Source organism: Aotus nancymaae, unplaced genomic scaffold (assembly GCF_030222135.1).
Source record: "Aotus nancymaae isolate 86718 unplaced genomic scaffold, 86718_ANA_hifiasm-v0.15.2.pri h1tg000002l, whole genome shotgun sequence".
Classification (NCBI taxonomy): Eukaryota; Metazoa; Chordata; class Mammalia; order Primates; family Aotidae; genus Aotus; species Aotus nancymaae.
The window spans coordinates 26,547,946-26,574,963 of NW_026988413.1; the positions used below are offsets into that span (position 1 = coordinate 26,547,946).

The window sequence follows — 27,018 nt, forward strand, 5'->3', positions numbered from 1 at the left end:
CCTCCACCTGAGTCCTCAAGTCTGGGACCAAGGCGTTGGGAATCCCAGCTCCACCACCATGGTCCCTGGTGCCTTTCGGCTACATCCATTTGCTCGCTGTCATCCTTGTCGTGGTCTGTCGGGAACTGTGTTCCCACACCTGACAGTCTTGACCCTGATGCCTCCCTCAGCCCCGCCGCATGTGCCTCTTCCCCTCACACTCCACATCTCTGCCCGGCCCGCCCTCCTCCCACGTCCACCAGTTGATTCTCACCTGAGGATGCAGGACCCCGAGGCAGCCTATCAGAAGCATCTTTTGGGCTCAGTTCCTTCCTTTGCTATTGTCTGTGTTCCTTTTAGAGACTGCTTTTTCCCCTTACCTTTTCTGAGCTCAACACTGCTCACCTTTCAGATGATTGGATAGGCCTGCCTGGGGGTCATGCCCCCAGCCCTCCCTCTGGTGAAACCCACCCCCCACCCCAGATAAAAATCACTGATGTCGATGGCCACCTTGACTCCCTGCAGCCACCTTGGTTCCCTGCACTTCAGTCTGTAGTTTCAGGCCTGGAGCATTCTAGTGCTTCCCTTTAACTTCTCACTCAAAGCTCTCAGCATTTCCTCCTCTGCCCCTCTCACATAGGCCTGGTACTTTCCTCGTGGAACCACCACATTCCCTTCCTTATTTTCTCTCTGAAATACAACATACATGGAATCCCACTCTATGTGAGAGTTGTTCTTTCAATGCCTCCCACCCTACCCTTGGTGCCCCTCCCTGCCACCTGGTAGGACTCTTAGGTACTCTGTCCTTACCTATGGCCTCCACCTGGTTCTTCTCGGTGCTGACTATTGTCCCTTTTTCTTAATCACCACTCGTATTTTAGATCTGTGGTAAGGTGCCCCCCTCCAAGATACTCTCCTTTTGAGCCACATAATCCTTTTGTTTGTAAGAATCCAGCCCCTTACCTTGACCTTGCACCCTACCTGAGGCTACTCTCTTTTCTTTTTTCCCTGGATTCAGGGTCTTCCCTAGCCTGAATTCATCACCCTCAACCTTGAACGTATATAATCTATCAGTTAAATGCAGTGGTGTTCTCAATGCTGGGAGCTTGGCTCTGTATCCCCCATCTCCCACCCCTCCCCCCACCTTATTCCCTCTCTCCATCCCCTGCCCCACTCCCACCATTCCCACCCATGCCCTCCCATCCAACCCAATTAACCCCCACAAACCCAGGCCCAAACCCCATCCCCACCACCCACCCTTCCCCACCGGATCCGTAGTAAAGAGCCTGGCCCAAGATTGACACCTTTGCAACAAAGTTCAAGGCTTTAAGAGCAGCCGTTCCTTCCTGCCCATTGCTGTCCACCCCTTTTACGCTTCCCCTTCCCCATGCCAAACCTTGCAGGCTGCCCTGAGCACTCCAGGTTCCTGTGGGACCTCCCCCTACACCTGGCTCCATTTGTGGCTGTCCTGCCTGTGGCTGTCCTGCCTGGCTCCCTTCCACCACGCTCTCTGCCCTCCATCCTTCCCTGGGGGACCCTCCACCCTGTCTGTCTTCTGTAGGTGACTCCCCAGTTGCGCTGCCTCATCGTCCCACTTCCAAGTTCTTTCTTGCAGCCTTTCCCCTTGTGACACATTTCTTCTCTTTGCTTCCTTGGCCAAGGGAAGGTACCTGCCTGTCTGTGGTCCATATTTCTCTCAACCACCCAGGGCCTGTCACTTCATCAGACTCAGTCATCTCTTCTCCATAGGGATGCACTCACTGCTTTGACCTGCTCTCACCACTCAAACTTTTCCATCCTCTCCCTATCCCACCGTCTCTTCAACAACTGTTTTCTGTTGCTCCTCCAGATCTTCCACTGATTCAGGCCAGTGCCTTCCTGAGGCTGCCTTTTCCTTCCCCTCTTCCACTCCAGCCTTGTTTCCTCTTTTCTCTTTCAGTTCCCTGAAATGAGTTCCTACAAAACTCCACAGCCAGTCCCACCACTTCCTCCTCTTCCTCCTTTCCTTGCCTCCATTATTTCCATTTACCTCAGATAGGGCCCCAGTGAGCTGATACACCCCTGCCTAGCGTGCCTGCCCGTCCACTACCCATCGAGGCCATCTGGATCCACCATTTCCTCTTGGCCACACTCCGTTCACTACACCTGTGTTTATTGTTTAAGACCTTCTTCTTACACAGGTCCTGCCCTCCATCCCATTCTGCCTTTCCTCCTCTCTTGCTCTCTACCTTGAGTCTTCCAAACATGAAGCCTTCATCCCAGCGCCCAGCACCCTGACCCCCTCCAAACCTTGGGCATACTCTTTCCTGCTGTGCCCATTTGCTACTGACCTAAACATCTCCCACTGAACTTTCAAAGGCCCTCCTCCTCAGCTTCACTAGGTACCTCTGCGTATATTTTGCATTACAAGCTATGCCTCCATCCTTTCAGCCACTCTTAAACAGCAGAAACTTGAATTCAGTGACTGTTGCAAATTGTCTCCTTCACATTAGTTCCTAACAGCTCCTCTGGCATTTGCAAACACACTTCTATCTACAATCTCGGATCAGTCTGCTTGAGTTCCCTAAGTCCCTAAGGTCAGCTGCCTGTGGTTTCTATGCAGGTGCCATGTTAGTGTGCAGTGCTGACCAGCTTCCTTTGTTTAACCAATCACTGTGGCCCTCACCCACTTTCTCCTAAAGGCTGCTGGAGCTATTGCTCCATTCTGCCTCTGTGGTCCGGTCTTGGATAGCAGACATGCCACCAATTTGTGTCCTGAGATCTGCTGACACCCCAGTTTCGGACTCTGAATTCTGCCTCCCCTTTTTTCACTTGCTCCCTTTACCAATGTTGAGACCCTCAAATTCATGAGATTCTCCGCCTGTCCTGCACCTTCTGTCCTTTTCTGTTAACTTCCTGGACCCATCTTGAGTCCGACATCATGCCTTGAGGACTGTTTGACAACAGTTTGTTTTTTTTATTTAAGATGGGCTGCATATCCCTCTACTGTTATTTTCCAGAGACCCTCAGCCTCATCTTCAGCATCCGCTCCTGTCACTGCCACCCCTAAGTCACTTACTGCATTCTGCAGTCATTTCCTTGATGTCTGCTCCCTTCCTGTCCTGCCCTTGCTACTGCGAACATTGCCATCCTTTTTTCCACAATATGCTGCATTGGATTCATCTGCTATCTTAAGTCACCCTAATCATCCTACATTTTTGGTTCTGCCATATTGGAAACAGTTGTTTTCTGTCTCACAGTCAATCCACCTGACCTTGCATCATCTCCCCATGCCCTTCTTGACACTCTGGTCCCCAGCATTTCTAAGGTGCCTGCATCTCCTGCATCCTCCTTATCTATTGCCATCTCCCACCTCTCCCCATTCCTTGCTTGTCTTACGCACACTATGCTTTATCATCCATGAACTGCGTCACACACTTTGCCCCTTCTGGGGTGAAGTCCCTGGATTCTCTCCATCCACTCCCTCCCTCTTGGTGCCTGGCCTGCCTCCTGTACTGCAGCGCATCCCTCATCCTCCCAACAGGCTCTTCTCTCTTAGCTTCTGGGCTCCATCGCCTGCTCTGACTCATTCTTCCTGCCCATTAGGGAACACCTCTCCTCTGTCCTGCTCTCCCATGTGCTGCAGACTCATCCCCTGATGTCCCAGCAGCCAGCTCCTGGGCCCAGGCTGCTCGTTCCTCCTGCTTTCCTCCTCTGCTGCATAGCACGGTTCTGTCCCACCTGCACCATCCTGTCTTCTCCCAGCACCATCTGTGATTCTCCATTGCCTGAGTCATGTTCTCAGGTGCGTCCTCCCTTCTTGACCTGGCCCCGCACCCACTGCTCCAGCAGATGCAGACATCTCTGCGTCACACATCCCATACCGAATCCACAAGCTCTGCCCAGCTATCTGTGCCCACGTCCCAGTGGCCCAGGCTATGCGTACCTTCCAGCACCCCACAACCCTGACTCCCCAAAACCTTCTCAACTCCCTTTGCATCATTTCTTTCACATTCTTGTGAAAACACTCTAGGGAACATGTGCCTCTGAATCTCCTACCTTCTTCCTGTCACCACAGCAGTTTTGTCATCAGCACTCGCTCTCGTCCCCTCTCCACCTGCCTACACTCCGCCATAGAAACACACCCAGTCTCAACCTGCCTCTCCTGCCCTGCCTGAGACCCGACTCTCCATTCCTCCTGGGTGCTCCTGCCAGTCCCACCCTCCTCCCGCCTTGTCCCTCCTTAGCGCCCATGTCTTCAAGACACTCTCCTTCCACGCTGTCTCCATCCCCCTTTGCGCCCTCCTTCCCGTGACAACAGATTCCCTGCTCTCTGCTGTCGCCCGCACAGCCCACTTCCTCTGTGTCACGGGGCCCTTCTCTCGGCCTCACTCCTCCACCTGAGTCCTCAAGTCTGGGACCAAGGCGTTGGGAATCCCAGCTCCACCACCATGGTCCCTGGTGCCTTTCAGCTACATCCATTTGCTCGCTGTCATCCTTGTCGTGGTCTGTCGGGAACTGTGTTCCCACACCTGACAGTCTTGACCCTGATGCCTCCCTCAGCCCCACCGCACGTGCCTCTTCCCCTCATACTCCACATCTCTGCCCGACCCGCCCTCCTCCCACATCCACCAGTGATTCTCACCTGAGGATGCAGGACCCCGAGGCAGCCTATCAGAAGCATCTTTTGGGCTCAGTTTCTTCTTTTGCCATTGTCTGTATTCGTTTTAGAGACTGCTTTTTTTTTCCTTTACTTTTTCTGAGCTCAACACTGCTCACCCCTTGGATGATTAGATAGGCCTGCTTGGGGGTCCATGGCCCCAGCCCTCCCTTGGGTGAAACCCACCCCCCCACCCCAGATAAGAATCACTGCTGTGGACAGCCATCTTGATTCCCTAGCCTTTACTCTCCCGTTTCCAGAGTTTATTCTTTGGTAGTTCCAGCTACACTTCCTACTCAAAAAGACCTTAGCATTTCCCTCCCCAACCCCCATATATGGCAGGCACTCTCTGCTTGAAAATCACCTTGTTCTCCTCCCTGTCTACTCATTGAAACACATGTCTCAAAATCCACTCTGCACGAGAGATTTGTTATTTAAAGTCCCTGCAGACAGCTGCGGCCCCACATACCCATGATTGTCAGGTGTTATATCAGTATCTGTGAACTCCAGCTGGTCCTTCCAGGGGCTTACTGTTGGCTCCTTTCCTTAATCACTCTACTTATTTTCAGATCCTTAACAAAGTAGTGCTGCAGAGACTTCCCCCTTTGTGTCTAATGTACCTGTTTATCTCCCAAAAGCCATCTCTTTACTTTCACGTGCCACTCTACCAGAAGCTACTCTATTCTTCAGTGCATTCAGAGGTCTTCTCCAGCCAGTATCTATCACTCCCAGTAGTCATCATGTAATAGTCTACTAGATCAATTAAATAAGATGGTTTTTCAAACGCCTAGAGTTTGGTTTGCCTCCCCCCACACCCATTCCCAACCCCACCCATATCCCCAGCCCTTTCCCACTTGAAATCCCAATGCTCCCAACCCTGCCCTCCCATCCAACCCAGTCAACCCCCACCCAAACCCCATCCCCACCACCCACCCTTCCCCGCCGGATCCGTGGTAAAGAGCCTGGCCCAAGATTCACACCTTTGCAACAAAGTCCAAGGCTTTAAGAGCAGCCGTTCCTTCCTGACCATTGCTGTCCACCCCTTTTACGCTTCCCCTTCCTCATACCGAACCTTGCAGGCTGCCCTGAGCACTTCAGGTTCCTTTTTTCCTACTCTGAGACCTCCCCCTTCTCCTGGCTCCACCTGTGGCTGTCCTGCCTGTGGCTGTCCTGCCTGTGGCTTTCCTGCCCGGCTCCCTTCCACCACGCTCTCTGCCCTCCATCCTTCCCTGGGGGACCCTCCACCCTGTCTGTCTTCTGTAGGTGACTCCCCAGTTGCGCTGCCTCATCGTCCCACTTCCACGTTCTTTCTTGCAGCCTTTCCCCTTGTGACACATTTCTCCTCTTTGCTTCCTTGGCCAAGGGAAGACACCTGCCTGTCTGTGGTCCATATTTCTCTCAACCACCCAGGGCCTGTCGCTTTATCGGACTCGGTCATCTCTTCTCCATAGGGATGCACTCACTGCTTTGACCTGCTCTCACCACTCAAACTTTTCCATCCTCTCCCTATCCCACCTTCTCTTCAACAACTGTTTTCTGTTGCTCCTCCAGATCTTCCACTGATTCAGGCCAGTGCCTTCCTGGATGCTGCCTTTTCCTTGCCCTCTTCCACTCCAACCTTTTCTCCTCTTCTTTCTGTTCCATTAGGAAGGCTCCTGCAAAACTCCATAGCCAGTCCTGCCACTTCCTTCTCTTTCTCCTTTCCTCAATTCCTTTATTTCCATTTACCTTGGATAGGGCCCCAGTGAGCCGATGCACCCCTGCCCATCACACCTACCCTTCCATTACCCATTCAGGCTGTCCAGATCACTCATTTCTTCTTTCCCTCTTGGTTGCACTACCTTCACAACACCCGTATTTATAATTTAAGACCTTCTTACATAGGTTCCCACTCTGTCCTCCTCTCCTTTTCCTCCTGTTTTCCTCTAGATGAAGTTTTTCATAAATGAAGTCCACACTCCAGCAACAAGCACACCAGCTCTCTCCAGTCCTTAGCCATACTCTGTCCCATGTACACATCTGATACTGATCTAAACTCCCATTACAGTTATGAGGCCCACTGTGTTTGAGACTCTCCCTTGCCCAGGTATATTACATCTCTATTTACCTACTTCCAGCTGCAAGCTACACCTCTATCCTTTTAGTTTCCCTTGACAGCAGAAGCTCAGATTCAGTGATCATTCTGAATTGCTTCCTCTGCATTGGTTCCTAACTACTCCTCCACTATTTGCAAGCATCTTTCTACCCAACCAGTAGACTCAAACCACTTAGGTTCATTGCCAAGTCCCTGAGGTTACCATGCCCAGTGCCATCTTACCATGCAGTGATGCTGTTTCCTTCATTTAATCTGAGTTGTTTGTCCCCATCCTCCACATTCTCCTGTGAATCTATTCTGCATATTCCTGGGCTTTTGTCTCTACTCTGATCCTACAGTCTGGCCTTGATGACAGTCAGGAAACCAACTTCTCCCGTGAGATCTGTCAACACCCTAGTTTGGGAACTCTGCATTCCCCCTTCACCTTTCCACCTTGGCCCCTTGAGCAGCATTCATCACCACCACAGATTTGTGAGGCTGTCTCCTGTACATGCTTCCAGTCCCTTTCTTTTCCTATTCACTTACCTGACCCAGTTGCATCCCATACACCACCTCACATGGATGCTCCGCTCCCATGTCTCTCTCTCTCTCTCTCCCCCCTCAGGATTCATATTAAAACCTTGCATCACTCATCCATGCATCTTCTCCCACTGTTGTCTTCCAGACACCCTCCACTTCATCTTCAGCATCCAATCCTTCCTGCCCTGCCCTCCCTGCTGCCACCATTGCCATAGCCTCTTTATCCCCAGCATGCTCTACTGAGTCCGTCTGCTGTCCCCAACCACCCTGTCAGTCCTGCCATTTTGGACACAGTCCTTTCCTCATCCAAGTCAATCCACCTGACCTTGCATCATCTCCCCATGCCCTTCTTGACACTCTGGTCCCCAGCATTTCTAAGGTGCCTGCATCTCCTGCATCCTCCTTATCTATTGCCATCTCCCACCTCTCCCCATTCCTTGCTTGTCTTACGCACACTATGCTTTATCATCCATGAACTGCGTCACACACTTTGCCCCTTCTGGGGTGAAGTCCCTGGATTCTCTCCATCCACTCCCTCCCTCTTGGTGCCTGGCCTGCCTCCTGTACTGCAGCGCATCCCTCATCCTCCCAACAGGCTCTTCTCTCTTAGCTTCTGGGCTCCATCGCCTGCTCTGACTCATTCTTCCTGCCCATTAGGGAACACCTCTCCTCTGTCCTGCTCTCCCATGTGCTGCAGACTCATCCCCTGATGTCCCAGCAGCCAGCTCCTGGGCCCAGGCTGCTCGTTCCTCCTGCTTTCCTCCTCTGCTGCATAGCACGGTTCTGTCCCACCTGCACCATCCTGTCTTCTCCCAGCACCATCTGTGATTCTCCATTGCCTGAGTCATGTTCTCAGGTGCGTCCTCCCTTCTTGACCTGGCCCCGCACCCACTGCTCCAGCAGATGCAGACATCTCTGCGTCACACATCCCATACCGAATCCACAAGCTCTGCCCAGCTATCTGTGCCCACGTCCCAGTGGCCCAGGCTATGCGTACCTTCCAGCACCCCACAACCCTGACTCCCCAAAACCTTCTCAACTCCCTTTGCATCATTTCTTTCACATTCTTGTGAAAACACTCTAGGGAACATGTGCCTCTGAATCTCCTACCTTCTTCCTGTCACCACAGCAGTTTTGTCATCAGCACTCGCTCTCGTCCCCTCTCCACCTGCCTACACTCCGCCATAGAAACACACCCAGTCTCAACCTGCCTCTCCTGCCCTGCCTGAGACCCGACTCTCCATTCCTCCTGGGTGCCCCTGCCAGTCCCACCCTCCTCCCGCCTTGTCCCTCCTTAGCGCCCATGTCTTCAAGACACTCTCCTTCCACGCTGTCTCCATCCCCCTTTGCGCCCTCCTTCCCGTGACAACAGATTCCCTGCTCTCTGCTGTCGCCCGCACAGCCCACTTCCTCTGTGTCACGGGGCCCTTCTCTCGGCCTCACTCCTCCACCTGAGTCCTCAAGTCTGGGACCAAGGCGTTGGGAATCCCAGCTCCACCACCATGGTCCCTGGTACCTTTCGGCTACATCCATTTGCTCGCTGTCATCCTTGTCGTGGTCTGTCGGGAACTGTGTTCCCACACCTGACAGTCTTGACCCTGATGCCTCCCTCAGCCCCACCGCACGTGCCTCTTCCCCTCATACTCCACATCTCTGCCCGACCCGCCCTCCTCCCACATCCACCAGTGATTCTCACCTGAGGATGCAGGACCCCGAGGCAGCCTATCAGAAGCATCTTTTGGGCTCAGTTTCTTCTTTTGCTATTGTCTGTGTTCGTTTTAGAGACTGCTTTTTTTCTCTTTACTTTTTCTGAGCTCAACACTGCTCACCCCTCAGATGATTGGATAGGCCTGCCTGGGGATCCATGCCTGCAGCCCTCCCTTGGGTGAAACCCACCCCCCACCCCAGATAAGAATCACTGCTGTGGACGGCCACCTTGCCTCCCTGCACTTCAGTCTCCTATTTTAGGCCCGGAGCCTTCTCGTGCTTGCATTTATCTTCTCACTCAGAGATCTCAGCATTTCCCTCTCCTATAGACTAGGCACTCTCTGCTTCAAACCACCCTCATTTCCCTCCCTATTTGCTCTGAAGTCAGACAGGCCCCAGCCCCGAGTCTGTGTTAGAGAATTGATATCTTCATCCCTATTTCATACTCCCTTTTACTGTTAAAGATCATTGTTTTAGAGGGCCAGAATGCCCATTTTTACCTGTTTTTGTTTGTTCTTTTTTTACTACTTCTCTTATCTGCTTTTTATACTACTTACTTAGCATTTTTAGTGTTTTTCCCATTCTAACTAACCTGGAAATCTTCCCATGGAAGCACTTTCTTTTGTATATTTCCTTTCTTTCCTCTGGCATCCTTCCACCCCTTTCTTCCCAGCCCTTGTTTCTTTACTCCACACTCAGTCTCCTACTCTTGAAAAGGATTTCTCTTAAAGATTTACATTGAAACTTTTACCCTCCAAGTACATGAAAGCGACCTATACTCTTAACCCCCTTATTATTGGCCTTATAGCTTCCACACCATACAGTATTTTCTGTTCTGGTTTTAATATTTTCTATCCTTGAAGTTTACATATTGTGACACATATGGCAAGATTCCACCTTTAGTACTGCCTCCAGTTACTCCCCACTCCTCTTATCTCCATCATGCATTCTTTTTACTGTACTATAGTTTCATTATCTTCATACTGTTAATCCATGCAACTTTCCTGTCTTTTCATTATTATTGAGGATGTTTTCATCTCAGTTTTGGATTTTCTTAAGGACTCTCATAGTCCTACCTGAAGCTCCTTAGACAATCCATTCTGCACCTTTTTCTCTTCTTTGACGTTTGGAAACCCCCGTGCCACCCATAATTTGTTTACCACTGTCTTCTGGTGCAGTTAGCAGCCCTTTCTAGTTACGGATGTGCACCATTCAGTTCTATTTCCTGGTGCCCTTTCCCCTGTCTCAGCTCAGTTCCTCTTTACTCATTTCTGAACTTCTTTCCTCCTGTTTGGAAGCAGATTTAAGTATACTCTCAATCTGCTGTGCCTCTGCACCTTTTTTGTTGGTTTGTTGCCTTTTTCTACCATTCTACTCTGATGCATACAGTTGTCTTTCCTGCCTCACCTTTTTTTCCTTCCATATCTCTGATCCATCGTTAATCTTATAACTCTTTTCTCAATTTATGCTCTTGTTCTACTGACCTCATTGTTTCTGGGTTTCCTTATCGTGAAGCTGATTTGCCGTTTTTACTTAAGTTACTCTGAAACGTTGCCAAATCCGTGTAGTGCTCTTTTTATTTAGTGTCTATCACTTGTTTTCTTCCTTATTCCATATGATACGATTGTAGTGGCAAATCTTATTTTCCAGTATGTCATCCTCACGTGACCTTTCCCATCCTAAGGTAAATTTAAAATACCTTTTCTCCTCATTTTGTTTTTCTTTTTCTGCCTTGGAAGAGCACACAACCATCCATACACTGTGTGTCACTCTTATGCATTCACTAAGATCTTGCTGTCAGGCACCTCTTTCTGTTGTCCATTCACTGCTCAGTCCCTTTCTTTATGTCTTCTTTCCTGCATACTGTGCTGAGCTGGTTTGGTTCTCTGTTCCTTGATCGGATCCCTGCCACTTGCCTTGTTTTATGTCCACTTTGCTGAATGTATCTCTGTTCTGTCAACTGCACTTTTTAATGCAAATATACTTTCCTGGATACTACCTCTTATATCCAATTTTTAGTTACCATTTTATCTCATCCCTTTCTTTCTTCCTTTAAGAGCTGCCTACACAGTCTTCTTCCTGACTCAACTTTTTAAGTACAAGCAATTTTCATTATCCTGTGTGCTTGAATAATAATTTTTGGTAGCAAACACTTACATTGCATTATCCTGAATTTGAAAAAGCCCATATCCATCTCCCTTTAAAAAAACTCAACCTGTTTTCTCAATCGTCACTAAAACACTATGATAAAAAAAAAAACTTTTAAGTATTTCTTATACACCATTTTAAAGGATAGTGACCTAATTATTTAACATATCATCAGTTCATTAGCAGACATGTTTGTGTATAGTACCATTTTGTACTATACTCATACTATAATAAGGACTATAATAAAGACTCATACTTTAATAGACTATAATTGCATTTGCCTTTTATACTGCAAGGAACAATGGAATGTTTTCAATATAAATAACAAATGCCTATACATTTTTAAATGAAATATATAAACAGGAACTTTTTTGGAAATGTTTACTTACCACCTGATGAGTTGCTTGAACTGTCCCACTTATATGATGGGGAAGATGACAGGAATAATGCAGAACAGATTTCACACCCTTGAGCACAGGGAGTAAAGCCTGTCGGCACAAGAGCCGCAGCGGAAACAGACCATCTCAAGCAGGCTGGCATGCAAGCTAAAAGTTTTTGTTAGTACAAGAATGCTAACTCACTGTACCAGATTTCCTAAGTACATGGTGATATGTATATCATTATATGTCATTATATACATATATTTTTATATGTATAAACTTTTCATATTAACAAGTGTTTAGGCAGTATGAGCAGATAGCTGGTGATATCTGAATTCCTCATTCTGGTCTCAATAATATTTGCTGTTTCATACCTTGCATATTCCAAACCCAGACTAATTCAGGAATTTTTTTCTTCCAAACAAGCATTTTCTCCTCTCCCTTTTCCTTTCTTCTTCTTTTTATATATACAAGTCTTCTCAGTTGCTGTTCTTACTTTCAGCCAATAATAACATTATTCCTTAACTTCTTGGCCAATTTAACATCATACTTACTGCTATGTCCTTTCATAACTCCCTTTGAATATCTGCCCTGCCATATCTTAAATATTCTACAAATCATTTACCCACTGACTTTATAACAAATGAATGCTGGATTATTCTCTGGATGCTAACCTTATCATGATTCCCAACCAGTCCTCAACCAATAGCATTCATTTGCTCTACAAAGAAAATCCCGATCTGTACCTGTCAATCCTGATGTTTTTAAGGTTTCCACCAATGGCTTCTTACCAGGGTTTATCTTAATTCATCTCCTTCTAACCTTCCCTACCAAGCAGTCACTTAAGAAATAAATTTCCCACTAAGACTTCAAGCACCAACCTATCCAACTTCTTTTTCAGATTCCTGCTCTTTTCTCATTCTGTATATGGTTCTTCTGACATCGGACAGTTCTGTTTCTTTAATTCATATTTGGTCTGTCTTTTTGTTATTCCACCTACTCAAAACTGCTTTCTAATTCATACAGTGTCCCATTTATTGACTTGCTATCCTCTGTTTCTTTTTTCAATGAAGAGCTTTGGCGTAACTGTAGAGCAATAGCCACTTTTCCCATCAATATATGTGACTATTCAAATAATGTCTTTCCATTTACAAACAACCTGAACATTGCCCTTCTATTCCTTTTTCTCTTTCTCCTTTTGCTGTAAACTCCTTACATTTTCTCCAACATTCCTTCTTCATTCAGCTGTATTATTTAGTGGATATAACCATCTCTTTTGGATGATGTGTACACTGTTGATATTCAGCATTCACTATTCAACTGTCTTCCATCTTCCTCATTTCTCACTCTTTGTACTGAATCTCTCTCCACCCTCCATTCAGTCTGGACTTCCTGGGATCCCTGCTCTGACCCATTTTAAATCCATCACATTAATCTCTCTCTCACCTCTCTTTCTATTGATTCCACCAATTGCCTCAAATCTTTTTCCAACAAATCTTTTTCCAATATGTTTCTGGGCAGCAACATATACTCCAATTCTTATTTGGTATGTTCTCACTTCCCTCTTTTCTCCCATAATTGGTATCTAGCTTAACATATAACTCCACTGAGCTTATAATTCTGATTCTCAGTGCTCCTCATCCTGGCCCTCAGTACCCTTCCCCGTTTAACATTTTGCAAAATTGCTTGCTCAGCACTCCAACCTAAATCTAACATGCCTTCTCATGCCTTCTCCTTCCTTAATTTCAGCTTCAATTTTTCTCTACTTTTTTTTTTTTTTTTTTTTTGAGACAGAGTCTTACTCTCTTGCCCAGGCTGGAGTGCAGTGGCACCATCTTGGCTCACTGTAACCTCCACCTCCCAGGTTCAAGCAATTCTCCTGCCTCAGCCTCCCAAGTAGCTGGGATTACAAGCGTGTGCCACCACACCCAGCTAATTTTTGTATTTTTAGTTCAGACAGGGTTTCTCCATGTTGCAGGCTGGTCTCAAACTCCTGACCTCAGGTGATCCACTCCCCCTCACCTCCCAAAGTGCTGGGATTACAGGTGTGAGCCACTGGGCACACTGAGTGCCCAGCCTACTAACACTTTTTTTATACATATCTTAATAATTGCTCTTACAGCCAGTTCTAACATAATATTTCTTTTCTGAGCAAATCTTAACATACTTCGGCAAGTTCTTCCTAATTTCCCTTATTTGCACTGTCATATATATTAACATCAGTATTATCAGCTTCCATCGATAATCACAGTGATAGATACATCATTCTTCTTAAGGTATACTCCCTTAATGCCACCCACCTGTGCAACACCAAATACAAATCACCATCTCACCAAATAAACCACTCACCCACGCTCTCCAGTTACTCTCTCAAACCAGTGTCTTTCAGGTGCTGTCAGTGGCTTTGAGATTCAAAGCCACTGATAGCACCTAATCTTCTGCCTCTAACCTTTATCAACCAAGCCCTTTAATTAAAACTTTTCATCCCCCAAAAATTAATACACTCAGTTATTCATATCTTAACTTTATGCTGTATTTGCTTCAGATCTTTTTTAAAGAAATTGTTGCACGTATAATTGAGACTTCCTTGGTATCACTCCCGAAATCGTTTACCTCTCTCTCCCAAGAGAAAATCATGACACGAATCTGATACTTAATCCTCATACATATTTTTATAATTTTACTACATACCCATAAATAATACATACTGCTGTGTTTGCAGTGCTGTATAAATGTATGTGTTATGTGTTCTTTAAAAAAAAAATTCCCACCAAGACTTGAAGAGCTAGTCTGTTCTCTGACTCCTGTTCATATTCAGGCATTCGCTTCTCTTTCACCATCTATGCCACTCACTGCAGTCTTCAATAACACACATTTAACTCATTAGACTCCTTCTTAGATTTGACAGATTTCTCCATTCTAGTTCTTTTTAACCCACAGGTTATTTGTCTTTTTGCAACTTGACCACCCAGAACCCTGCTCTAATTCACACAATGCTCCCATTACCTAGGTGAAAACCCCTTTCTTCTTATTCTGTTATGCTCTACCACATCTTACTTGTCCATTTTGGCTGCTGGCATTAAATTATCTTAGCAACGGATACAGCATTCCACTCTTGAGGTTACTTCCCTCATGATTCCCTACCAGTCCTCAAGAAATACAATTCATTTTCTCTACAAACAAACTACACATCCACCCTCCCTAAATGGTCAATACCAATGTATTTTAAGGTTGCTAGCAATGTCTTTTCAGGAGAATTCATCTTAATAAAGTTCCCTTAAACTTTCTTATTAACCAAGTTTTTAACCAAAAATGTCTACCTCCAGCATCAAGAGCTAATCTAATTCCCATTCCTGCCTGGGTCCCTGAAACTCTGTTAGATGTACCATTCATTACCATTGGGCCTTCCCACCACCCAATTTTACCACTTAGACCCATTTTGAGATCTTAGCAGTTTCTCCATTCTGGATCCCTTTTTTAAATACATCTGATCTGCCTACTTGCTACTCCATCTACTCTTAACTTTTGTCTGTTTTATACAGTGGTCCTTTACTCAACTAGCCAACTCTCTCTTCCTTCTTATTCCATCGTAACCTTGGTCCAAGAATGGTTCCTTAACCCACCAGTCAGTATCTGCCATTCCTGCAGTCATCCCCTCCCGTCAGCAGGAACTCTTCACTTTGTTCTTCCATTCCTTTCTTCCTTATTTTGCCCGAGAGAATCATGCTGCTGTATTCCTCCTTTCAGCTATCACCTATGTGTCGTTCTTATGGACTCAGTGGGTTCTTCTGGATACTCCCCTCCCCTTGGGCACTCACTGCTCAGCCCACTGCCCTCTGCCCTGTGTGCCACATTCTCCCTCTGCATTTGTTTTGTTTTCTCGGATCTGCCTACAGCTTCATAGGATTCTTGCCGCTAGCCTGCCCTTTATGCCCATCCCACTTAGCCTCTCTCACCTCTCACTATACTGACCAAACCCAATACCTAACATTTTTCCAAGAAAGCTTCCTGGACAACAAAACCTTTTACCCGAGTTCTTAGTTTGCCACATTCTTACCTTACTCTCTCCTTGTTAATACGCAACTCTGACAAATTCCCAACTCTCATTTCCCAGTGTTCCCATTTAGCCCTCTTTAAATGGGAACACTGTATCAGTAACTGCAAATATAACTCTGTCTGTTGTTTCTCTGCACTGCATGTTCTGCCCCCTACCCTCATTCACACATCCTCTCTCCCTATTTAACATTCAATCTCCATCTTTTGAACTCTCCTTCTTTGCAACTTTTGCATACACATCTCCTTGGTTGCTTCTCCCACTTTTGGCAAGTCCTAACATGTTTTCTTAATTTCTGAGTACATCCTTAATGTCCCTCTTACAGAACATTTTTCCAGATTTCCCTTTGGAGGCTTACCTTGTATAGCCTAACCTTTCATAGTGATGGATACCTATTCCTTTTGAGATTTCCTCCCCTCATACCCAGTTTTCTGCTCTTCAAGTAAGCCTTCCCCCTAGATAGCATCTAACCTGGCTTCTTTCTTTTCCATCATGACCTTTTGCCCAAGTATGGTGCCAAATACCTCCAATTAGTATCAGTGACACTTTTTGGTCAATGTTAAGTGATGCTTTCTCATCTGGAAGCAACTTTAACATCACTATTGTACACCTTTTTATTTTGCCTTATGAGAATTATATTCAGCATCCCACCTTCATTCAGAGACTCTGTATATGTCATTTCCATAGATTCAGTACTGTCTTTTAGATAAACAGACCCCTTACAATCAGCACTCACCATTAAGACTGCACACTGGATCTGAGGTCCAAAGCTTCCTAAACAGTAACCCCTCATAACCTCAATTCTTACTTAGCCACATTCTCTCCTTCCTCTGTCTCCTTCAGTGGCTGTGGCTGGATTAACATAAAATCACTCTATGGGAGTTGCTACTCTCCCCGTTCCAGTATTCCTCATCCTGTCGCGCTGCAGTGCCCTTCCTCACTGGCCCACTTACTGTACTTCAAGTAATGCACTTGCAATATGTACTTACAATAAATGAATGAGCCTCCAGCCTCATTCATTTATCCCCTTTCCCTTTTGTAGCCTCCGTCACCTCCATTCTTTCCTTCTCTCCTATCCTTTCATACAAGTCTCTCCAGTTGCTTCTTTTAATTTTCAGCTAATCCTAATATGACAATTGCTAGCAAAGGCTCTTTACCAGAATTGCTCTTAATCTGCCTTTGTCTAAAGCAGTGGTTCTCCAAATGCAGCTGGTTAAAACAAGCTGTGGGGCCTTACCCCATGATGCAGTTTGGATCTCCTGTCGAATTGTCATCCTCAGTGTTGGAGGTAGGGCCTGGTGGAAGGTGACTGGATCATGAGGCCAGTTTCTCATAAATGGTTTAGCACTATCCCCTTGGCACTGTTCCTGTGATAGAGTTCTCACAAGATCTGATTGTTATAAGTGTGTAATACTTCCCCCCACTCTGTCTCCTATGAAGTGCAATTTGTCTGCCACTATGATTAAGTTTCCTAGGGCTTCCTCAACCATGCTTCCTGTACAGCCCTTGGAACCTTGAGCCAATTAAACTTCTTTTCTTTATAAGTTACCCAGTCCCAGATATTTATTTATAGCATTGTGAGAACAGATTAGGTTTTACCCTGAGTTTCTGACTGACTTAGTCTGGAGTAGGGGAGAAGAATTCATATTTTTAACAGATTCCTAGATAGTGCTATGGTAACACATTCTAAGAAGCATTACTCTTAACTTCTCCCTCAACTATGCCCTTAAATTAAAAATTTCCCACCAAGGTATCAAGAGCAAGTCTACTGACTCTCATTCCTATGCAGGTCTCTCCTTCTCTCTCATATACTAGTCATTGCAATCTGGCCTTACACCCATTGTATTTGGCCAGTTGGGCCCAGTCTGAGATCTGGCAGGATTCTCCAGGAATCTCTATGGCGCTGTGGCCTTTCTTATTACCATGCCATCTTTTCAGAATCATTATCTAGTTTATATAGTGCTCCCCTTAGCTTTAACCTTCTTCTTTCATGTCTTTCGGCCCAAATATGGGACCGTCTGTCCAGTCGCTCCTGTCATTCTTCAAATGATCTTTTCATCTGGAGGCACCTTTAATGTTCTCTCCTGTTTCTTTCTCTCTGTTACCTGTCCTGCCCTAAAGATGTATGCCAGCTTATCTTCAACTTCTTTTAGCTGCCATCCATATTTCATTCAGATGGACTTTTATCTCCTCCTGAATGGCACTTCCTAGACAGATTATCTCTAGTGTCTGTCTCTCATCTACAGAAAATCTTCACATGACAGAGTAACTTCTAAGAGTAACTTTAATGCAACACTTACATGATATTCATTTGTTTTTTCCCTTTGGTGATTTGCCCTCCCTTAATTATATATAGTATAATTTCATCTACCATCTGTACCTGGAAACACAGAGGTTTTACCCTTGAGGTGGGTTTCCGACATGATCTCCAGCCACTCCTCTCTCAATATTAGTCATACATTCTGCAAACTACTCAAAGATCTCTCCTGGTGTCTTTAAGGTGCTGCCCTAGCTTTGTATTAGGGCTCATCTTAATCCTTCTCCTTCTCACAAAAGCTTCCCATTACTTTTCAAGCACTTGTTCTCCCATTGTATATACTGCTTTTCAAAGTCTGCAATTAAGAGCCAACATTTGGCCAAATAGACCCACATTTTAAGAGCTTACAAGACTTCCCATTCTGGGAAACACTTTCCTCATTTTATCTGTCCATGCCACTCCACCTACACTTACCTACTCTTTATATAGTTCCCCTTTACATAGTTCCCAGTCTCTCTCCTTCTTATTTAATCATTTCTTATTTAATCTTTGGTACAATTATGGGGCCGTATCCCTCCTGTCAGTACCTGCCAATCCTCAAATGACCCTATCTCTTCTGCAGGCTCTTGGACTGTTTTCCCCAGTTGACCCTACAAAAACAACTATTACTTACAATCACTTGTTTTCTCAGCTATCATCTTGTATATCACTCTCGTGGATTTAGCCTTTTCTTCCTTGTCACCTGCACACTGCTCTGCAAACACTTGCACTTTCACTTCATTCCAAACCTTGATAGGGTTCCTGCCATTGCGTATGGCAGGAATCCATCCATTTCAACCCCTTGACCTTTCACTCTGTTGGTCACACTTGTTGCTTCAAACATCATTCAAGCGAAGATTCCGAGATGGCACTTCCTCGTGACACCAGTTCTTACTTACTTACTCTTTACATTCTCTCTCCTTCTTTGGTTATAATCCAGCTTAACTCATGTCTCTCTACTGCATATGCAGCTCTGCCATCTTCCAGTGTTCCTCATTCTGGCCCTCTTTAATGCCCTTCCCTACCCACACTTTATATTTTTTATTTTATTTTATTTGAGACAAGAGTTTTCACTCGTCACCCAGACTAGGGTGCAGTGGCACAATCTCAGCTCACTGCAACCTCCACCACCCGTGTTCAAGTGATTATGCTGCCTCAGCCTCCCGAGTAGCTGGGATCATAGGCTCCCACCACCACATCCCGCCAGTTTTTGCATTTTTAGTAGAGATGGGATGTCACCATGTTGACCAGGCTAATCTTGAACTCCTGACCTCAAGTGATCCACCTGCCTTAGCCTTCCAAAGTGCTGGGATTACAGGCATGAGTCACCGTGCCCAGCCCCTACCCACGCTTTACATTCCACACTCCAGCCTATACCACCTCCTCGTCTTTTTCAGCTTCCACCTATATCTTCTCTTTCTCTTCCCCTGTGATATTTTCATTCATGTTTCCCAAGGAAATGTCTGCCACTTTGAGCCAGTCCTCACATAGCAGAGTAACTTCTAGGCAACTTCAATGGCACACTATGCAGTAATCTATGATATCTTAACTGTCTGTCATCCTTTCACTTGCCATCTCTTTTTTTTTTTTTTTGAGATGGAGTCTCACTCTGTCACCCAGGTTAGAGGGCAGTGGCGTGATCTCAGAAACCTCCAGGATTATAGGCGCCACTATGCCTGGTTGATTTTTGTATTTTTAGTAGAGACAGAGTTTCACCATGTTGGTCAGGCTGGTCTCAAATTCTTGACCTCAAGTGATCCGCCAGCCTCTGTCTCCTAAAATGCTGAAATTACAAGCGTGAGCCACTGCACTCAGCCCTACCATCTCTCTACAGAAATAAATATAGAATTCTTTACTTCACTCTTCATAATCTTCACCCATTCCCCATCTGGTAGCAATAATCCATTCTCTGGACAAACTACCTGTTCACACTCTCTTAATAAATCAAGTATATTTCTAAAGTTGGCATCTATAGCTTTTTATCAGCATTCATCAGTTTATAACTCTCCTATCAAGCAAGTCCTTTAGGCATTCCCTCACCTTCAAGAGTTAGTCTACGGCTGCCTCCTGCTGAAGTCCTTGCTCCTCACCCTTTCTGTGTATTTCCCATGCAGCCGACCAGTTAGACCTAGACAGGATACCCCATTCTGAATCTTTATTCCATACCTCCTCTGCCTATAGGCCCTTCCTCATATAATATTTCCATTCCTTTGCTTCCAGTCTTTTATTTTTTACTGTTATGACTTTTGGCCCAGCAATGCTGTCTTACCTTCCACTTGATGTGTGTCATTCCTTAGTGACTAACTCCTTTTCATCTGAGGACAGCTGTAATGTTGCTTTCCAGTACCATTCCTCCTTCTCCCTCTGAATTTGTCCTAGAGAAAAACCCTCCGAGCATTTGTACATCATTCCCACAGACTCAGCACAATTTTCCAAGTAGGTGTATACTGCTCCTTTTGGCACTCACTGCTCAACTCTCCTCGATTTCCTACATGCTATGCTGCACCCGTTCCTTCCCAGTCCAGTCCAGACCTGCATAGATTGCTGCGGTTAGCCTGTACAGAACCTCTTTTGCCCTCTTGCTAATCTTTTGCCCTAGTGACATACCCTCTTCTTTAATTATTACTCCAACAAAGCTTTCTGGAAATGCCTGTAAGTGTGTCTTACTTTGTCATGGTCTCCGCCAAGTGGTTGAGACCTTGCAGCTCCCTCGCGCCTTTCCCACTCTGCCCTTTGCCACACTGCATGTTCTGTACCCTGGCCCAACTCACATGTCCCTCTCCTGTCTTAGCTGCCAGCATCCATCTTTTCTCTAATTCTCTGGGTTTTTTTCATACAAATCTCCTTAGTGGTCAACTCTGATTTTCAGTAAATCCTCACAAGACAAGCCTAATTTCAAAGAACAACTGTAATGCAGATCTTCAAGGCATTATTTTCTGATTCCCTTTGGTATTTGCCTTGCTCTGTTTGTGTAACTCTTATCTTTACATTATGGCAGTGCATGCAGTATTTTCTTGCCATGGAAAGGCCCCCGTCTCACCTCCTCACCCCTTGTAGCAGATTTGATAGTTTTCATTGGACTTCCTTAGATTCCCTGTAACCTCTCATTGTATCAACCATTTAATTAAAAATTTGCCACTAAGGTTTCAGGAACATTATCTCTACTAACACCATTCTTATTTACTTCCTTAATCTCTTTCTATCAGGTCCTTATACGTAAGTGTCTTCGTCTGCCTCCACATAAAACCCAGCCCCTGTGCAGTCTGAGATCTGCCTTCGTTCCTGATGTTGTCTCTTTATTCCTCCTCATTTGCTGTAGCCTCCCTGATTTAATCTATTGCTTAATGTCTCTCCTGACTCTTCATTCTTACTTCATCATGACCTTTTTCCCTAGCATAATCCCGTATCGCTTTCATTTTTTTTTAAATGCCTCACCTGACCCATTCTGGCTTTGTGTTAACTTTCACTTCTTTCCCCTTCTCCCTAAAGAAAATCCTATCTTAATTAAACCACAGTCATTCTTTCCTCAACTCCCTTATAGCATTGAAATAGATTCTGCAGCCGTGATAGGTACATTCTTTCCTATATGGGTCAACCCACTGCCATCATCTGTTTTCAGCATATTCTGTTTAATCATCTGCTCTCTGAATTTCAGACCCATTCTTCATGTCCCCATCAGTGGCTTAAATTAGGCACATCTTATCTAGCTTTACTCTAACCTTTCAATCTCTTGACTGCCTCAGCTCACCAGAGCCTGTTGGAAAATCATTTGAAATACAAGGTATTTTACATGATTCCTAAACAAATGATCTTCTCAGCACCTACGCATTAGCATGCCTCATACTGTTTGCAGTTGCCCCATGCACTTTCTTGCCTCTTCTTCCTTTTGCTTGTTTGTACATCTTCCTCTGCTTGCCAAAGCTCTTTTGCATCTTTTGAGAGCCAGTTAAACTACTGTATCATTTCACATTTTTTTACAGTTTTCCTAGGCTTATTTGTTAATCCTGCAACCTCACATGCATTCTCTTAAAACTTCTATTAAAGGATCTATGGCATTGAGTTGTAATGTCATAGATAGATCACGCACACACAGCCCACACACTTACTTATTTAATTCCTAGACAGCTCCTAGAGACAGAGGTCATGTCTCAGTCATCTTTTTATCAAAGTGTCTGGCACGTAAGCTTATACCTTTACATGTAACGTCAACATGTATTGACAGTCACTACATGGATAGATGGATGGAGTTTAAAGTCAAGACTGAGCAAATGAAAGTCTTACTACCCAACCCGTCATATACAGTCTACATCTGAGCCTGTTCTTTCCTCTCCTTGCCTTTCCCCCAAATAACTTAACTGCCTCAATATGTACTATTTTTTGTACCTATAAGCCTTTTCCAGACCATAGATTAGACCCTAAATGCCTTTTCTTCATTCATGCTTGCTAAATCCCCTTCTTCAAACATTTCAGAACATCCTGTCTTCTTTATAAAGACTTAACTTTCCAAAAATGTACCCCCATCTCCATTTCTTATTAACACCACTTGTGTGAAAACATACAACACTGCCCACTTGCTTTTCCATTTAAGACAGACTTTACCAATACTAGGAACTCATTACTGACCTACTCACTATAGTCTAAAGGTTGACAGATAAAGCAAGTTCTCTGTGTAATCTGTAGATCCTCCATCAGTCCACAATCTAAAGATAGTATTGAGATGCTGATGAGATTGGTCAATGTTAATCTGATGATCTGTATGCCTTTACCATCAGGTTTTTTTTTGTTTTGTTTTGTTTTGTTTTTTGTTTTTTTGTTTTGCTTTGTCAGGTCCTATAGTAGTGGTTCTCAAAATATTTCTTTTCAATATTTAGGCCCCTTTGATAGGCATGGCAAAAAAGCCCCCAAAAGTACCTCTCTGTTGGCTTTCTTCATACCAATAGACAAACAGTCTGCCCATGTCATCATTTTTGTACTGCTACAACGCACAGTATGGAATGGACTCTACATTCATGCTTTGTGAGACTGCCTTTCTGACCTGCTTGCAGGCTACTTTTGAGAACCATTCCCTTATAAAACAGAGCATGTGTGTGTTTAACTGGAAAATGTGAAACACAATGCTGAGTACAGGTGGCACTTCCTAAGAAATGATGGCAACTTCTCGCTTGCACTGCCCACTCATGCAGGTTTGCCTGCCTTCTCCTCCAGTTGCAGGCACCTTTAGCTGCACCATGAAGTTTACAGTCCGGGACTGTGACCCTAACACTGGAGTTCCAGATGAGGATGGGTATGATGATGAGTATGTGGTGAGTCTTCCCAGCAGAGACTTTGACACCTTTGCAACACTGAGTGACTTCTGCCTTGAGAGAACATTTTTCTAGGAGCATCTGACATAAACTTAGGGGATTTCTATTCGTCTGAAACAGATGACAACTTAGGAGGACCTGGACTAACCCTCCTCTGTAACTGGACAGCACCAGGGCAGAGAGAATTGAGATTTATCACTTCATAATGAAACTCACCCTTTTATTTTCTTTATAATAGGGATAATTAAGAGATTAAAATAATTACATGATTTTCATTGAGATCAGTTTTATTTAAAATGATTTGGGGCAGGGGTGGTGGTTTTGTTTTTTGTTGTTTTATTTTTGCTTCTGCTTCAGCAACTGTTAGTTTATAGCCAGATTATGGATTAAAAAGCCTTCACAGAATGGAGGAAAAACTTTTAAAAATATCAGTCTCTTAGGGAATGATCAGAGGATCCTGTGTCCCTGGAACTCAGTAGTCAGGTGTGGGTGCAACAGGACTACTCTGTACTTCAGCGCTACAGATCTTGTCTGAATTTGGCTCTTGCCAGATGTTCTTTCCTTTGCTAAGCGCTACAGCATTAGATTCATCCAGACTACAGAACTTAAACTATTTTGGTGGTAGAGTTTTCTCTAGGTTCCTGAGGACCATATTGATTAGTTCCTTTATCTTTGCCCTATAACAGAAGGGACTTATCTTTACTGACTGCTTGTTACCCACTAGCTGGAAGATCTCGAAGTGACTGTTTCTGACCACATTCAGAAAGTACTGAAGCCTAACTTCGCTGCTGCCTGGGAAGAGGTGGGAGATACTTTTGAGAAAGAGGAAACCTTTGCCCTCAGTTCTACCAAAACCCTGGAAGGTGAGAACCATTTGCTGCCAGTATATTGCCTGATAGCAGTATAATACGTAATAGGCATATTTGTTATTCCAGAAGAACTCCTTTTAAAAAAATATACTTCATAAATCTCTTACTTAAAAGGCCAGCACCCTGTCTTCATCATCTAATTGATTAGCCATTTTCTAGTCCAGTAGCCTGCCTCTACACATCACCACCACCGCCTTCCACCCCAGCTCCCAGCCTAGACTGGGGCGGAGGTACATCCCTGTGCTTTACTTTCCTAATACCATCTCATACATCTTCTCAACACAGAGGCCGTCAACAATATCATCACATTTCTGGGCATGCAGCCATGTGAGAGATCCGATAAGGTACCTGAGAACAAGAATTCCCATTCGCTCTACCTGGCAGGTAAGAAGCTTCCATCAGATTTCCCTTCCATTTTGTTGCAAAGCTTAATAGGATATAGATGGGCACCTTATGCCTTACTGTTGTCCCATCATCCCATTATATGAATAACAATTTGAAACCCAGTCAAAATGAGTAATTTGTTTTGCACGCTATTCTTATTAAGATGTATATTTGGCCTAAAACACTTAAATCTCTCCAACAGATACCAAGGCCACCACCAACATTCCTTTTGAGTACTCCTGAAACCCAGTTAAAATGAATAATTTGTTTAACATGCTATTCTTAGTTATTCTTTTAAGATGTACATTTGGCCTAAAACACTTAAATCTCGCCAACAGATACCAAGGCCACCACCAGCATTCCTTTTTAGCACTCCAAATTGGTATTTTTAAATACCTTCTATGTACCTGGTTTCATGGGAATATAAATACACACACACACACACACACACACACACACACACACACACGTATATATATTTGGAATTTATGCATGGGATTCAATTTCCACAAATCTCTAGAAAAGCTAAACTAATAGAAAGGAGATGCAGGGAGAATATTATAAATTTCATTATCCAGTGCTTGTTTTGAGTTCTTAATATGGTTTTCCTCACTTTTTTCTCTCAGGTATATTCAGAGGTGGCTATGATTTATTGGTGAGGTCCAGGCTGGCCTTAGCAGATGGAGTGACCATGCAGGTGACCGTCAGAAGCAAAGAGAGAACACCTGTAGATGTTATCTTAGCTTCTGTTGGATAAAATCTTACTGGACAAGAGGAAGCTGATGCACACTTCACAGTCAGTAGGCTTTTAGGCTAGTGGCATCAGTTTCCCGGAATCACACTTTTGAAGATGAATGACTTTGGAGAAGCAAATTAAACATTTGGCCCTGAGCCAGCAGATCAAGCAAATGTCTACCTTTGCGCATGGGTTGGTTTTTTTCTTTTTATTATACTTGGTCAGCTTTGGTATGATGGTGCAGCTTTGGGTGACCTTGAAAATCAAATACTATCCTATGCTCCAGCTGCTTAACTTCATTTTATTCTTTAATTTAACGTGTATCTGAAAGCTCCTGGCAATGCTGGAAAATTTTATCCCAGGGGGTGGTGGGGGAGGGGAAGCCAGAGTCCAATTTTGTCACAATTCATTTTTATTAATAGAAAATAAACACTTATTCCAGTTTCAAAGTTGTTATACTTGAAGTTGCTAATTTTTAAAAAATGAATTTTAAATAATCACTTAATAATCCTGCTTTGACTAAGACAATGAAATGTGGCTTAAAAAAAAAGTATTCAGCACCATTCGCTCATAGGTCTTTCAGAATTTGTTCTTAAAGTTTCTGGAACTTTCCTGTCTGTAAAGTACAGGAATTACTGAGCTACATCAGAAAGCCACTCTCTGGGGACAGGCAATGGGGAGTTAAGCAGTCATCATAAAGGAATCCACGTACATTCAGCATGGTGACTTGGACTACACAACAATTCCTTCCCCTCTGCAGTAGCTCAAGAGAGACATGCTTTTTAGCACTGAGGTATGAAGAGTGTCAGACTGTTATTTGCTGTTAGAATTGGTCTTCCCAGGTAATAACAGTAAATCTCTGGCACAGATGCTATTGGTCCTTAATGTCCTGTGATTTTAGGAAATAGTTTGTATTTAGTTCAATTTATTCAGAAATCAAACATGTTTAATTAGGTTCACTACTCTGGCAGAGTAAGGGTATGCTATGCTGGGTTGGGATCTTTATAAAATACATATAATGTGTAAGTAAATCATAGTCTTAAAAATCATACTAAGAATACTATATAATTCAAACCAATATCATTTTAACAAAATGTTTATAACTAAAAACAGCTGATGAAACTAAATCGAAAGGTATGACAAAGAGGACTCAGCTCTGTGTTGCTTAAAGAACTTTCAAAATGCATGTGCCCATAAAGCCATTCAAGGAGAGGGAAGGAGGCCCCCTTCTCCTCATTCTTACTTTAGAATTTTTACTGGGCCTTGGCCAGAAATCAGCACTTCTAAATATTTCAGAGAAGTCCAAAGTGTTAAAAAAATCTTTTATGCAAAAGAACGTCTTTCAGCATCAGTGAATAGTAACACTCATCAGAATTTCCCAATAACACAAAAACAAAGCCAAGTCCATACATTTGATCAGATGTCAGAGTAATGGGAGGTGGACTATGATGTCAACCTTAGTCATGACTGAGCTCCTGCTGGCTTCTTCCTATACACTGTTCACCAATTTGAGTAAAGTGGACTTTGTGAGAGAATAGTGTTTGATGGCCAGGACCTCTTTTGGGCATTTCTTCCTAAGTAGAATACACAACAGATAAGGGAGTAGGGGAGGTAATACAGGGAAGCTACTCTTTCCAGCTCAGAAGGAGTTGATGAAGCCCATATATGCATTCAAGAAGCCCATGGGATCCTCTAGCTGTGGATAGTGGCTAATGTGGTCATCCAGAATCGACACTGTGGACCGTGGCAGCGTTTTCCTAGTGGAAGAGAACAGCACGCAGGTGAACTTGAGGCTGGAGGGGGAGGGATGTAAGCCAGTAGGAAGCCCCAGTAAATGACCCTGTGGACACACCACACTGGAGGGAGCCAACAAACAGCTTATTCAACTTCTACTCTGAAATTGTATCTT

General features: G+C 44.5%; 2 protein-coding genes across 7 annotated transcripts in view; one reads left to right on the forward strand and one right to left on the reverse strand.

Moving 5' to 3' along the window:
* COPG2 (COPI coat complex subunit gamma 2) overlaps window positions 1-25,646 on the forward strand; it is a 142,703-nt gene extending 117,057 nt beyond the window's left edge. The window contains exons 21-24 of the mRNA XM_012473985.2: window positions 23,023-23,120; window positions 23,845-23,983; window positions 24,275-24,373; window positions 25,000-25,646. Of these exons, the coding sequence (XP_012329408.1) occupies window positions 23,023-23,120; window positions 23,845-23,983; window positions 24,275-24,373; window positions 25,000-25,130 (467 nt within the window). The 3' untranslated portion in view covers window positions 25,131-25,646. The remainder of the gene's footprint in view (window positions 1-23,022; window positions 23,121-23,844; window positions 23,984-24,274; window positions 24,374-24,999) is intronic.
* Window positions 8,063-27,018, reverse strand: part of MEST (mesoderm specific transcript) — a 37,568-nt gene continuing 18,612 nt past the window's right edge. For all 6 annotated transcript variants that reach the window (XM_012473993.2, XM_012473990.2, XM_012473986.3 and 3 more), the window contains one exon: window positions 8,063-26,866. In XM_012473993.2, coding sequence (XP_012329416.1) covers window positions 26,749-26,866 — 118 coding nt within the window. In that variant the 3' untranslated portion in view covers window positions 8,063-26,748. The remainder of the gene's footprint in view (window positions 26,867-27,018) is intronic.